General features: G+C 42.9%; 1 protein-coding gene across 1 annotated transcript in view; it reads left to right on the top strand.

Annotated features, from left to right (window-relative positions):
- The window catches only part of PRRT1B (proline rich transmembrane protein 1B), a 56560-nt gene extending 43566 nt beyond the window's left edge, over positions 1-12994 (top strand). The window contains exons 3-4 of the mRNA XM_077477933.1: positions 2796-2930; positions 12604-12994. Of these exons, the coding sequence (XP_077334059.1) occupies positions 2796-2930; positions 12604-12750 (282 nt within the window). The 3' untranslated portion in view covers positions 12751-12994. The remainder of the gene's footprint in view (positions 1-2795; positions 2931-12603) is intronic.
- Positions 12995-13549: the final 555 nt, after the last annotated feature.

Here is a 13549-nt window from a genome sequence, read left to right as displayed (position 1 = left end):
GAGGGTGATGAGCTGTGTTGCTTTTACGCCAAACATATCGTTTTGCATTGTGGGCAAAAAGTTTGATTTTGCTTTCATCTGACCAGAGCACCTTCTTCCACATGTTTGGTGTGTCTCCCAGGTGGCTTGTGGCAAACTTTAGACGAGACTTTTTATGGATATCTTTGAGAAATGGCTTTCTTCTTGAGACTCTTCCACAAAGGCCAGATTTGTGCAGTGTACGACTGATTGTTGTCCTATGGACAGACTCTCCCACCTCAGCTGTAGTTCTCTGCAGTTCATCCAGAGTGATCATGGGCCTCTTGGCTGCATCTCTGATCAGTCTTCTCCTTGTCTGAGCTGAAACTTTAGAGGGACGGCCAGATTTGCAGTGGTCTGATACTCCTTCCATTTCAAAATGATCACTTGCACAGTGCTCCTTGGGATGTTTAAAGCTTGGGAAATCTTTTTGTATCCAAATCCAGCTTTAAACTTCTCCACAACAGTATTACGGACCTGCCTGGTGTGTTCCTTGGTCTTCATGATGCTCTCTGCACTTTCAACAGAACTCTGAGACTATCACAGAGCAGGTGCATTTATACAGAGACTCGATTACACACAGGTGGATCCTATTTATCACCATCAGTCATTTAGGACAACATTGGATCATTCAGAGATCCTCGCTGAACTTCTGGAGTGAGTTTACTGCACTGAAAGTAAACAAGGCACTGTATATGTATGTATGTATGTATGTGTGTGTGTATATATATATATATATATATATATATATATATATATATATATATATCGACATATTTGCGCAGTACTTTACAGAATAAAGAGAGACAGTATAGTTACAGTACAATACAAGACAAAAGGGTTAGGAGGGTACAGTCTAAATGGGAGGGGCAAGTGATACAAAAGACAATAACTGGGGGATGAGTTGATAGAGAAGGTAAAAGTTCAGTTTTTAGGTAGACCTAGGATAGGTTTTACAGATAGGATTTTCAGGGAACGCCTAAAGGCGGACAGTGTAGGACAGTGATGGCGAACCTTGGCACCCCAGATGTTTTGGAACTACATTTCCCATGATTCTCATGCACTCTGCAGTGTAGTTGAGCATCATGGGAATTGTAGTTTCAAACCATCTGGGGTGTCAACGTTTCCATCACTGGTGTTGGAGATAAGTGGACAGATTGGAGCAGGGAGTTCTAGAGGATCAGACAGGTTCTGGAGAAGAGCATGGAAGGAGGTGACAATGTAGCTAGAGAGCAGGAAGTCTTGGGAGGTGCAAAGAGGGTGATTTGGGTGGTATTTTGAGGCTGATGATATAGCTTAGGACAGATGTGGATGGTGTTAAATGTTGTTGGTATTTTGCATTTTATTTGTTGGCCGCTGGCAGAGCAGAAACCAGTGGAGGGATTGGCAGAGAGGGGCATTTGAACCTGAGTGGTTGGTAAGGTGGATGAGTCTGATAGCAACCTTCATGAAAGACTGCAGGGGGAAAAGCCTGTGTAGAGGTAAGCCAGCAAGTTGCAATAATATTAATAATGATTATATTTGTGGTGTCATCATTGGTTGAGATGGGGTATATTTTGGAAATATTGTAGAGGTGATAGTGTCAAGATTTTTGACAGTGATTGTTTGAACAAGGGGAAGGAATGATACTTTTTTTTATTGATCTTGGGAGTTTCAGGTTTAAATCATAAAATGAAAGATTTCACAACAATTCAATATCTATATTTATGAATTGGACATTTTGACACTAAAATGATCACATGATTAATATTTATTATATATAATACATATAATACATAATAATATTTATATTTTATGTTTGAAAAAAAATACTTTTTTTTTTTAACTACAGCTTTGTGATGTGACACTTACCATTAGAATCTACAATCAGCTCATTTCAGAAAGCCATCTGGACTGACTTCTTTGCTCATACTTTCTTCATCATGATCTATCATGGTGGAGTTTGTCCTCTATATGTCCTGTGAGGAATGACAAGGAAATTAGATATTTGGAAGACTGTTGTTGCAGCTCTTTCTTCCAGAAAGGCAGTGAATTATTCATGCCTAAATGAAGCAGTACTGGAGGGTCTGGCTGGTGAACCGTGCTGAGCTCAGCAGTATCTGCTGCATTTTCCATAGTATCTGTATTAACTATAGTTGGGACTGCAGAGATATTGCTGATTCCCTCACCAATAAATAAACGAATCAGAGGGGTGCTTCACCCAGTAGTGCCAAAACAGAAATTAAATATGCCCTTTCAGTTAAACTATATATTAAAAAAATGAAATTTGTGTAAAAAATGAAAAATAAACGTAACCATCACACAAGCCACAATATAATAAAAGTTGATTTAAAAAAAAATCTTAAAAGTCACAAAGAATGTTTAACGCTATTAATTGTATGAAATTAAGTATATCTAATGCCAAACCTTTTTATTTTAAGTTTTGAATGAGCAGGAAAGAATTGAAGTACTTTTTTATTTTTGCTGTCTGTGTCCTATTAGGGAGATCTCTCTTCACTTTCTGTCCTGAAGATACAACAGGAAGAAGTCTCTTCAAAGTGAAGAAAAATCCCTGTCACTAGTTTTGGTGACTACAACATTTTGGATTCGCCATTACACTCTGTGATGGTGACCACCAAGACAGGCAGAGAGGGTGAATCTCTCTGATCAGAATCCAGTGTAGTATGTAGTAAAGACATTGATGACATTCATACAATTCTATAATTCCACAAGGTTGTACTCTGTGCCAGGGTCATTGTGTAATTATACCCCGTTGACTGATACTCTGATCTTTGCAGAATGATGGATCGATGGGCATGCCGCAACCTCCCCAGCCAGAAGTGAGGACCAAAGATTACATGGTGGAGTCTGTTCTGGTCATGTTCTTCTGCTGCTTCCTAACAGGCATCATTGCCGTGGTCTACTCTCATGAGGTGAGACATAACGCAGTGGCAAGTGAGAAGAGCTCAGAAAAAGTCAGAATTTTGGTTCTGTGTCATTTAGAGCCCTTGCGCACAACTGGGCCCATTCAGCTTACTGGCCAGCATATTTCTTTCACAGTGACAGCCCAGGTGCAGTGTACAAACTGTCAGAAAATGTTCAATTTTATGCATACGCAAAATGCTGTACTCATTTTTTACTATAGCACCACACCATATACATGCGTACAGCAGCACACAACCATTCATGTCATTGACAGGCTATATGTTCAACCAGGGCTGCCCGGGTGTAGGAAATATGCCAAGCACTTCAGCCAGTGGAGTAGAACTCCAGCCATAACATTTTGCTCTGAATAGAGAAGGGTTGGAACCATGGTTCTCATCCTGGGATATTCATATACTGTGGGGTACCATAGGGGCTGCTTTCAATACGGAGGATCAATCAACTTCCCAGGTTGTTACATCAGTAAATGGACAAGGGTCATAATGTGATCGGTGGCCTTTAGTCTCCAAAATACATCATATTATGGGCACAGTATATTGGGATTGCAAAACATATTATTACTCAGTTTTGGAAGAACATTTGGAGAGGAAAGATGAATGAAGTAGATACAGTTTTTCAAATTTGTATTCTAATTTAGGACAGAGAAAAGAAAGTTTGCCAGGCACTGAATAAAACCACAAGGTTTTTTTTTTTTTGTTTTTTTTTTTCCAGAGCACTTGGCAGCAGAAGGGGTGAACATTTTTTACATTTATTTAATCGTAAAAAATTCCAAGTAAACGGCCAACGTGTCTTGTAAATTCAAGGGTGTCCCTCCACCAGACCTTAAAGTAGAAATAAAGGCAAAAACTTTTTTTTTCTTCAAATCATTTTGGATAGGGTATTAACATGCCATTGGGGACATTTACCTTGGCTTCCTGTCCCACAGCCAAAACAGAGAGGAAATCCCTCCAAACACTTTCTGCCTCGGTGAAAATGGTAAACAGAGAAGATAGAGAAGTAAATCTCCCTAATAAAGGGTATAGGCAGCAATAAAAACTTGATTGGTGCTCTAATCCTTCTCAACTCTATCCAAAGCTAAAATAAAGGAATCTTGACTAACATGTAAATTCCATATCATGGAGTATAGTACAAGACACTGACAGGGTTTTCATAAACCCTGAGTTATAGGCTCATACCTTCAAGTGATTGGACACTGGCAAAGCTTCCTGGACACTTCCCCTCTAACACTACATCACACCAGTTCAGTTTTTTAGCAAGCAATGCAGAGTACCAAGGAATGGAGGGGAGGGGAGGGGAGCCTGGGTCCTCTACTGCACTCCAAGTTATGACATTTTTACTGGTAAGTCAAATTACTCTTATCTTAATTGTACAGTACAACACACAGGTAAAGTATTCATAGATCCTGGGCTGCCCCCAAGCAATGAATGTGAAAGGGTGGGCAGAAATTTGTGATTAAAGATAAAAACAGCTGTGGAATACAGATTATGTAAAGTAGACAAATTAAGACCAAGCAGTGTAGTATGAAAAAAGTTTAATGACAAATTTGTTTAAAATTGTAAACGGAATAACATCCATGTATATTTTTTCAATCCTTCCAAAAATTGCACAATACAATATACAACAATAATTGATAAAAACAATGACAATGGCTGCCCAGGGTGATGGAGGGTCCCCAGTAGATCATCTGACAAGTATTGGTCGATGTGACACCCACTTATGTATCCAGTGAAGTAAGTGATGTCGTTTTTGTTAACCACTTCAATACAGGGCACTTTCACCCCCTTCCTTCCCAGCCCAATTTTCAGCTTTCAGCGCTCTAGCGCTTTCAGTGACAATTGCGCGGTCATGCTACACTGTACCCAAATGAAATTGTTATCATTTTGTTCGCACAAATAGAGCTTTATTTTGGTGGTATTTATTCACGACTCCGTTTTTTTTTTTTTTTTTGCGATATAAGCGCAAAAAAAGCGGAAATTTGGGAAAAAAACAATATTTTCTTTTTTCTATTTGAAAAGAAATCCAATAAAATCAAATTTTGTCATAAATTTAAGCTAAAATGTATTCTGCTACATGTTTTTGGTAAAAAAAATTCCGTTAAGTGTATAATAATTGGTTTGTGTGATCACGGACATATGTACGCAAATGATCATGTACATATGTGTGCAGATAATCATTGGGACATGTGATTTTAGTGGGACATATGTGGGGGACATGTTTTTATTATTAGGGACATGTGTTTTTATTATTTGGGGACATGTATGTTTTGGGACATGTGTGTTTTGGGGACATATGTGGGGACTGTGTTTGTACTGTGTGGTGTGTTGTGTGTTGACACTACACTGATGATCAGTGAGTAAAAAGCTGTGAAAAGCAGCCCATACTCACTGATCATCAGCCGGCTGCAGCGATCCGCTCTCCTCTCCTCTGCGATGACTTCCGTGTGAGGAGAGGAGAGCCGACAGAGCAACCGGCTGTTTGTTTACATCACATGACGGCCGTGATTGGACACGGCCGTCATGTGATCAGGAGGGCCAATCACAGAGCCCTCCTGCCGATCTGAGATGTGCCGTGTCCGGGTGACACGAGCACATCGGGATCGCGTCGCTGCGCGGGCGCGCGCGATCCCGCTACTCCTGAAGGACGTTCCTGAACGTCCTATCAGGAGCAGGCGGCTCCCACCCGGCCGTATATATACATTGGCCGGGTGGGAAGTGGTTAAAGAAACTTCAGTGTATCACAACACAACCTGAATTAGTCTCAAAAGTGCACTGGAACCACAGTGAAGTCACAATTGGTAAAGGGACGATTCTTTCAGTTAAGAAGTAGTTATTGAGCATATGACCCTGCTGGTGGCAGTAGTATCAGTTTAATAGAGCCCTGGTTTGCAGAGTGGCGGCTTTAAAGGTTGATAGATAGATAGATAGATATATATATATATATATATATATCTATCTATCTATCTATCTCAAAAAGTCATATAGCAATGCAGGTGTATTAAGTGATAGCTTAATGGCAGGTGAGCCAGTGAGTAGTTAACCCCTCTCATTCTGGGTGACATTCACCCATTCTTTTGTATTGGGCAAAAATTAGGCATACAGAACTGTTCTAACAGGCCCAACAAGGGTCAGAAAAGACCCAACCTCAGAGTGTCGTTGAAAGAACCTTGCGACCTGAAGCTGCATTGGACATTCACCTGATAAATGGTGATTTTTTTCCTTAAGAGTGTAAGCTCTTTCGATCATTTCTCAAATCGATCTTGTGATGGTGGACTTGGAAGCAGGACGTCCCTTATGAGGTCCTGAGAACAGGAAAAACAGGGAATATCCCTCTCTCTGATCAAAGCTGTAGCTTTAAGGGAGATTCTAATGGCTCTAACTACATCCAGGCAATTAAAAGAGATTTTCCTTAGGATGTTTTGGAGCAGGGCATAAGGATGGTAGGACTATGCCCTCATTGAGGTAGAACCTGAGGTTCAGTGCACAAAAAACAAACACCAAAGTAAACCAAACACACAAAATACTGGACAAGGGTGTGTCAAGTGGTCCCCTCCTGAAGAAGGGGAGCAAGACTCCTGATTGGGGTAAGGCACAATCAGGTCCACCTAGTCAAAAAGCCTGACAGACCCTGCTCCTCATGGTTAGTCAATGCTGACCAATTAGTACTGGGTGGCAGGCTCTCACAAAGAGATAAGAACAGATACTACACTTGAGCTGCATATGCGTGAGGTGCTTTTTAACTTTAGCTGTCCAGGCTTTTGGCCATTAAATTGTGTGCATATGAATAGAGATAAAAGCCATTCTTGAAATCTCAACTCATGACATGTTCTAGGGCAGCTATGTAAAGGGGCAGAGCTGAAGGTATTTGCTGTACTTGCTCTGTTAAAGCACGATCCTGAAAAACAGGGTCATGTTGGTTGTTCACTGCGCTAGTCAATTTATCTGCAGTTTGACATACTGAAATTGCAGCGAAAGCAGGATGAAGGGTTGTGACTGCAAGAGATAAAAGAACCTTTAAGAGTGTCTCTAACTTTTTTTATGCAGAATCATTGGAAAATCTTCAATTGGTACAGAGAGATGTTTAAGACTCAGGTGGCAGGATCAACCACAGAAATAGACCACTTATTTGGAACCCTTTTTCTACTGGATAAAGTTTGGCAGAGATTTTGGGAGGAGTAAAAATCCTTTCTGTGAGTGACCCAATCGTCTTGCACATTCTATTTGTTCATGTACAGGGAAAGTTTTTAAAGCTTTTGCAGGTCTCTTTGTACCCAAAGGGGCATGGCACAACAAAGAATCAAGCTGCACAATGCCAAGGCTTTTGTGGATGGCAGCAGTGAGTATTTCCTTGTTAGCAAGCATGCGTGAATCTCTCGTAGTATTATAGTGGCAACCCGGGGGAAGGAATATCTTCCACAGCTTACTCCAATACTGCCTAAATGTCCTCTTCCTTCCTTTCTGTGTCTGCCTCGTCCAGGGCAGGAATATTAGGATTTGACAAAAAAAAAAACTGAGAAATGGGAGTAGGAGAAGAAGCACACATTTTGAGCCCTGGGCAAAGATGGCTGTATTAAGGCAGGAATTGTGACATAGATGCAGAAAATGAAGCTTTTGTCATATAGGCCACTTGTTGCATGCACACAATAGCTCTAGAATCAGATGCAGCAACCATTTACAGCTGGCTCCTGTTCTAGTGCAAAGAGTGTATCTTCAATACAGAATGAGCATTATGGGGCACTTCAGCAGAGAAAATGTTTGCCTGTGGCTTTGCAATGGCTCCCTTTTGCCTGATCTCCACCATAGCTACATGTAAGGGTATTCCCCTGTAGGAAACTCACGGAGTAGTGTGCAGAATATAGGGTAAGCACATTCAGAAGGAGAATGCTGTGACTGAAGTGTAGACTGTCCTGTAGTAAATCCTTGTAAAAAAAGGGCAGGGTGCCAAGGTGAGCACCAATGTAGAAAGTGCCCAATGAAACATTACAGGCCATCCCCACAGTGTGGGGTCCGGGTACAGTTCCCAGGATTTATCAAGGTTGCACCAATGAAGTTGAACTGTCTCTACTTGTGACATTAAGAGTTAATTGAAGAATTTGAAGATAAAATAATATAGAAACAAAAAAAAAAGTAGTTACGCTAATGCCTCGTACACACGATCAGACTATACCCTATGTGAATGAGTATGGGGTACGATGTACACAGGTTTTTAAAGTATTTTATTAGACAGCATCCTCCGGGATTGTGACATCATAAGGGGCGGGGTCACCATGTGACATCACCCGGTGACCCTGCCCCTTGTCCCTATATAAGTCGCCGCACAATGCGTCCTTGTCATTACGGCCAGAGAGAGCGTTGTGTCAACGTCGGAAGAAGGAAGAAGGAAGAAGAAGAAGCAGAAGAAGGAGAAGAAGGAGAAGGCGGCGGTGACAGCAACAAGACCGGGCCAGCGCTAGTTAAAGAGCTGGAAAAAGAAAGTGCCCGGCAAGAACCGAAGAGCGGGACAAGACCCCCGAAGTCGGAAGAAGACCCCTGGACGGTGGCGGCGACGAAGGAGAAAGGCGGGCTCCTCCACTAGTAAAAGAGCTAGCAAAAGAGCAGAAGATAGCGGAGGAGTCTGGCGAGAAGACCCTCGAAGATGGAAGAAGACCCCCGGAGCTGTCTAATAAAGTACTTTAAGAACCTGTGTTGTGCTTTTTTTATGTACACTTTTTTCCCCAGGTGAATGGGTAGGGGTACATCGTACCCCATACTCATTCACATAGGTTAGGGGGCTGGAATCTGGGGGCCCCCTTATCAAAGGGGGCTCCTGGATTCTGATAAGCCCCCCGCCCGCAGACCCCGACAACCAATGGCCAGGGTTGTCGGGAACATGCCCTTGTCCTCATCAACATGGGGACAAGGTGCTTTGGGGTGGGGGGGCCGCAGGGCCCCCTTCCCCAAAGCACCTCCCCATGTTGAGGGCACACAGCCTGGTATGGCTCAGGAGGGGGGGCGCTCGTCCCCACCCCCTTTCCTGACTGGCCGGGCTGCATGCTCGGATAAGGGTCTGATATGGACTTTGGGGGGATCCCCACGCCATTTTTTTGGTGTAGATGTTCCCCTTTAAATCCATACCAGGTAACGGGGCTCGCAAGGTGTCAATCTCGCCAATGGAGGCGGCGACATTGACTTCCTTCGCTAGTTCCGTCTACCTGGAGCCACGTTCAAAATGAACAGGCTTTACTCTGTGTGTGGGTAAGTCCATTCATTTCAAAAGTCCGGCAGACTAGCACACAGACGGGCGGATTGTCCGTCGGACTGCAGAGTCCGGCGGACAATTTTGAGTCAAGACTTCTTTCTAAGTCTGCGGGACATTTTGGAACAAAGTCCGGCGGAGCCCACACATGGGCGGATTGTCCGGCGGATTGTCCGGCGGAATCTGGTCCACCGGATAATTCGATCATGTGTACGCGGCATAAGAGTTATCTTTCTGTAAAGGAGAAATTTCCATCACCTTAGGACACAGGGTCTATGAATATTTTGCTTGTGTCCTGTACTGTGCGATTAAAATAAAAGTTCTACCTTCAGTTATGCTTCAACTGCTTGCCTACCAGCGCACGACGATGTATGTCAGCACAATGGCACAGCTGGGCAAATGGGCGTACCTGTACATCCCCTTAAAGATGCAGTGTCAGGTCACCTGAGACTAGGTGACAGATGCACTCCGTAGGAGTCGGAAGTGCACCGCTAGGTAGTGGACCTTAGGACTGACTGCTGCGGATTGTACCCAGGGAGATTCAGGACACAGGTCTACTGGATCATTAACACAGATCCCAGTAGGAGCTAGAGCATAGAATCCCCAGGGCGTGGAGTCTAAGAGCCAGCAGGTGTTCACCAGAGCCTCCAGTGGTGAGGATGGACTTCGCTGTAGTCTGGCTCCAGGTCGCAGCCCCTAGGGTCTCACAGCTAACACTCACAGTAGACTACAGGAGAAGGAAGCAGCAGGCTGGAACAACAAGGATAGTAAGGGGATAAGGCAGAGGTCAGGGCAACTAGCAGACAGGAACAGAGTACAAACCAAAGGTTCAGGGTCACAGGCAGACAGGGATGGTCAGGGACATGCCAAAAGGTCAGGGTCACAAGCAGACAGGAATCGTTGCGAACACGCCAAGGTCGGTAACAGAGAAAAACATAGAGCACACGGCAAGCAGGAAACAGGAAGCCAAACACACAATGGATACACAATGGTTGATCAGCACCGCTGGCTTGCAGTGCACAGGTTAATATAGTGTTCCCTGATAGGGCCTGGGGTGGAGCCATGCTTAGAGGAGAGGTTATAAAAACCACCAGGTGGAAGTGGCTGGCCTCTTAGTCTGCACACGAGGAGAGGTAAGCATCCAGAGGAAGATTACTGCATAACCATGACACGCGGCTTAGTGGACGCGCACACGCGCCCATCCGCCCGCCTTGTACTCCGTGAGTGTGCCTGCTGGTCTCGCAGACTCAATGTCTGCAGACAGCCTGCGATCGTGACACGGAGCGGCAGAACGGGGAGATACCTATGTAAACAAGGCAGTTTCCTGTTCTGCCTAGCAACATGATAGGGATCTACTGCTCCCTGTCATCAGGAACAGTGATCTCTGTCATGTTGTAGTGAGCCCACCCCCCCACAGTTAGAATCACTCCCTAGGACACACTCAACCCCTTGATTGCCCCCTAGTGTTTAACCCCTTCCCTGTCAGTGTTATTTACACAGTAATCAGTGCATTTTTATAGCACCACTCACTGTATAAATCTCACTGGTCCGAAAATAGTGTTCGATATGTCTGCCGCAATGTCACAGTCACAATAAAAAACAAAAATTACTAATAAAAAAAAATTACAATAAAAATGCCATAAATCTATCCCCTATTTTGTAGACACTATAACTCTTGCACAAACCAATCAATATATGCTTATTGCTATTTTTTTTACCAAAACTATGTAGAAGAATACATATCGACCTAAACTGAGAAAGAAATTATAATTTTTTTATATATTTTTTGGGGATATTTAATATAGTAAAAAGTAAAAAATATCGCTATTTTTTTTTAAATTGTCGCTCTTTTTTGTTTAATAGCGGAAAAAATAAAACCCGCAGAGACGATCAAATACCACCAAAAGAAAGCTCTACTTTTGGAAAAAAAAGGAGGTCAATTTTGTTTCGGTGCAATGTCGCGCGATTGTCAGTTAAAGCGACGCAGTGCCGTATCGCAAAAAGTGCTCTGGTCAGGAAGGGGGTAAATTGTTTCGGGGCTGAAGTGGTTGAAGTGCTGGTTAAATTAAGGGAATATAAAGATTGAATGGGAATAGGAGTAGATTGTATTTGATATAAAGCACACTTCTGCAACTGGATATCACAGCAAACCAAGAGTTCATTCTCTCCTTAACTAGCACTTTGAAGTGTATTTCCATATTTGCAGCCAAATGGGGACAGCAGCTACTATATTTTTACATCTTGCTATTCACACAGCATAACTTAAAAATATATTTAAAAAAATGTATGCTTACTTGCTTAAAAAGCATACCTAGCTTTCCCCTTCTATGTAATATTAAGGTGGTTTAAAAGTTCTGTTAGCATGACTAACTATCTGTGTACTGTGCTGGCAGATTTCATTATTAGTTATAAACTAGATTTGCACATGGATAGTACACTTAAAGTGGTCGTAAACCCTTACAAACCACTTTGACCTACAGGTAAGCCTAGATTAAGGCTTAGGTGTAGGTTCAAGAAATATCTCCTAAACCGCATTACCTGAAGACAGCCACCGCTGTCTACGGCACATGCGCCGTAGACAGCGGCGCGCAGGCGCACTGGCGATATGCCGCGAGTGTCGGCTCCCATGCGCGGGAGTGACATCATCGCTGCTCCGGCGAATCACAGCGCCAGAGCAGCGAGACCCACCAAGAAGATGGACGCTCGGAACTACAGGGGACAGCGGTGACTTCGCTGGCCCTGTGTCAGGGAAGTGACACATAATGGACTACTATGCGATGCATAGTAGTCCATTATGCTTTACCTTTGCAGGGAATCAAAGAGGAAGTAAACCCATTAGGGTTTACTTCCTCTTTAAACTGTCCCTTAAATGCACATTGCAAACTATTCTGAAAAATAGACATTACATAAATAGTTCTACAGTATGTATAAACTCGCTTCAAGGAATAAAAAAACAAAACAAACCTTAAGCTCTGACAAAGAGTGCACTCTACAGCCCATGAAATACATTGGCTTGCTTACTCTGACTTCTATGATAAAATAAGTACTTTTGGACTTAAAACTACTGGTGTGACATTTCTTTTGCTCTTATACCCTCAACAAAGAAAAAAATGGCAGGGGTTCTAGCCTGTTATAAATAGGTTAAAGCTTAAAGCAGAGCTCCACCTAAAAAGGGAAGCTCCACTTGCAATCTGTTCTCCCTCCAACCATCAAAGCTTTAACCCCTTGAACTAACATTTTCTGAAATTATGAAATTGTAAGCTGTTTTTATTTTACAAAAGGCATTTGTGTGAATCACTGGCCTTATCCTGGGTGCAAAGCATGTAGCAGCTGGAATTTGATTGGTCACTGTAAACACCTCCACTTTCTAAGAAGCACAATCAATTTTAGAAGCTTGGAGGTACTTATCATTTCTTGTTTTGTTTCTATCAGACCCGAACCGCTCTGAGCAGAGGAGATGTCCTGCAGGCCCAGGAAGCTTCCCGGAAGGCCAGATCCCTTGTCCTCTTCAGTCTTCTCTTTGGAGTCTTTGTTTCAGTCAGTTGGATTATATATGTAGTGGTCGCTATCTTCTTATGAAAGGGGAATGAAGTCGCATGTAAGTCCAGGAAGCCCACACGTGGTTTCGACCTTACTTCCATTAGAAACCTTTCAACATTGGACTCACCAGTTGAACTAACATCCATCTAAACCCCATCATATGTATGGGATCTCTCAGCACTACATAAGACATTGCCTGGACGTGATTGTGCTGATTGGGAAATACAGAAATGTGTATATGTACAGAAAACATTTAAATAAAAATATACATTTTCTTTTTTAATTTCTTTCTCTTTTGTCCCATTTGATGTAATTTATAATACACCAACCAGCTGTCAGTGCCATGTATGAAAAGTAAGTCTGGAAGTTGCCTCCTGCCCATGGCTGACACATTTTACCTTTCATGTTCAGGTAGTTCAGCGTGGTCTCTTGCCAGCATACAGTAGTCTATTGAAGAGGTAGGTAGACTTGCAATATTTCTTCTACAAAAAACAAAACAAAAAAACTTACCTGCCTGTTCACAATGTTTGGCAGAATGTACACTGAGCTAAGCCTACAATTTGGGCTGGGTGCCAGTACGAATGACTTCCTGTGCATGTGCAGGTATGACACCATCCTGTTTTGGCCACGCAAGGTGGCCGAAGACCAGAACTGGGAGAATATGTTGGCACCAGCATGGGGTCTGATGCCGGACCAGAGAGATTAAGGATTCCTTCCTTTAGTTCCACAAAGTATTTGTCAGATTGATGCAGACAAAATGGTGAATAGTTGACAGCTGCAGCCAGCTCAAAGCCATGACTTTGACGACACCTTCCCTTTCTCTTCTTTTACTCACTCC

Source organism: Lithobates pipiens, unplaced genomic scaffold (genome assembly GCF_037356315.1).
Source record: "Lithobates pipiens isolate NorthernLeopardFrog02 unplaced genomic scaffold, aLitPip1_a1.2 Scaffold_1, whole genome shotgun sequence".
Taxonomy (NCBI): domain Eukaryota; kingdom Metazoa; phylum Chordata; class Amphibia; order Anura; family Ranidae; genus Lithobates; species Lithobates pipiens.
Note: the sequence above shows the minus strand (reverse complement) of the source record. Positions and strands in the feature narration are given on the sequence as shown.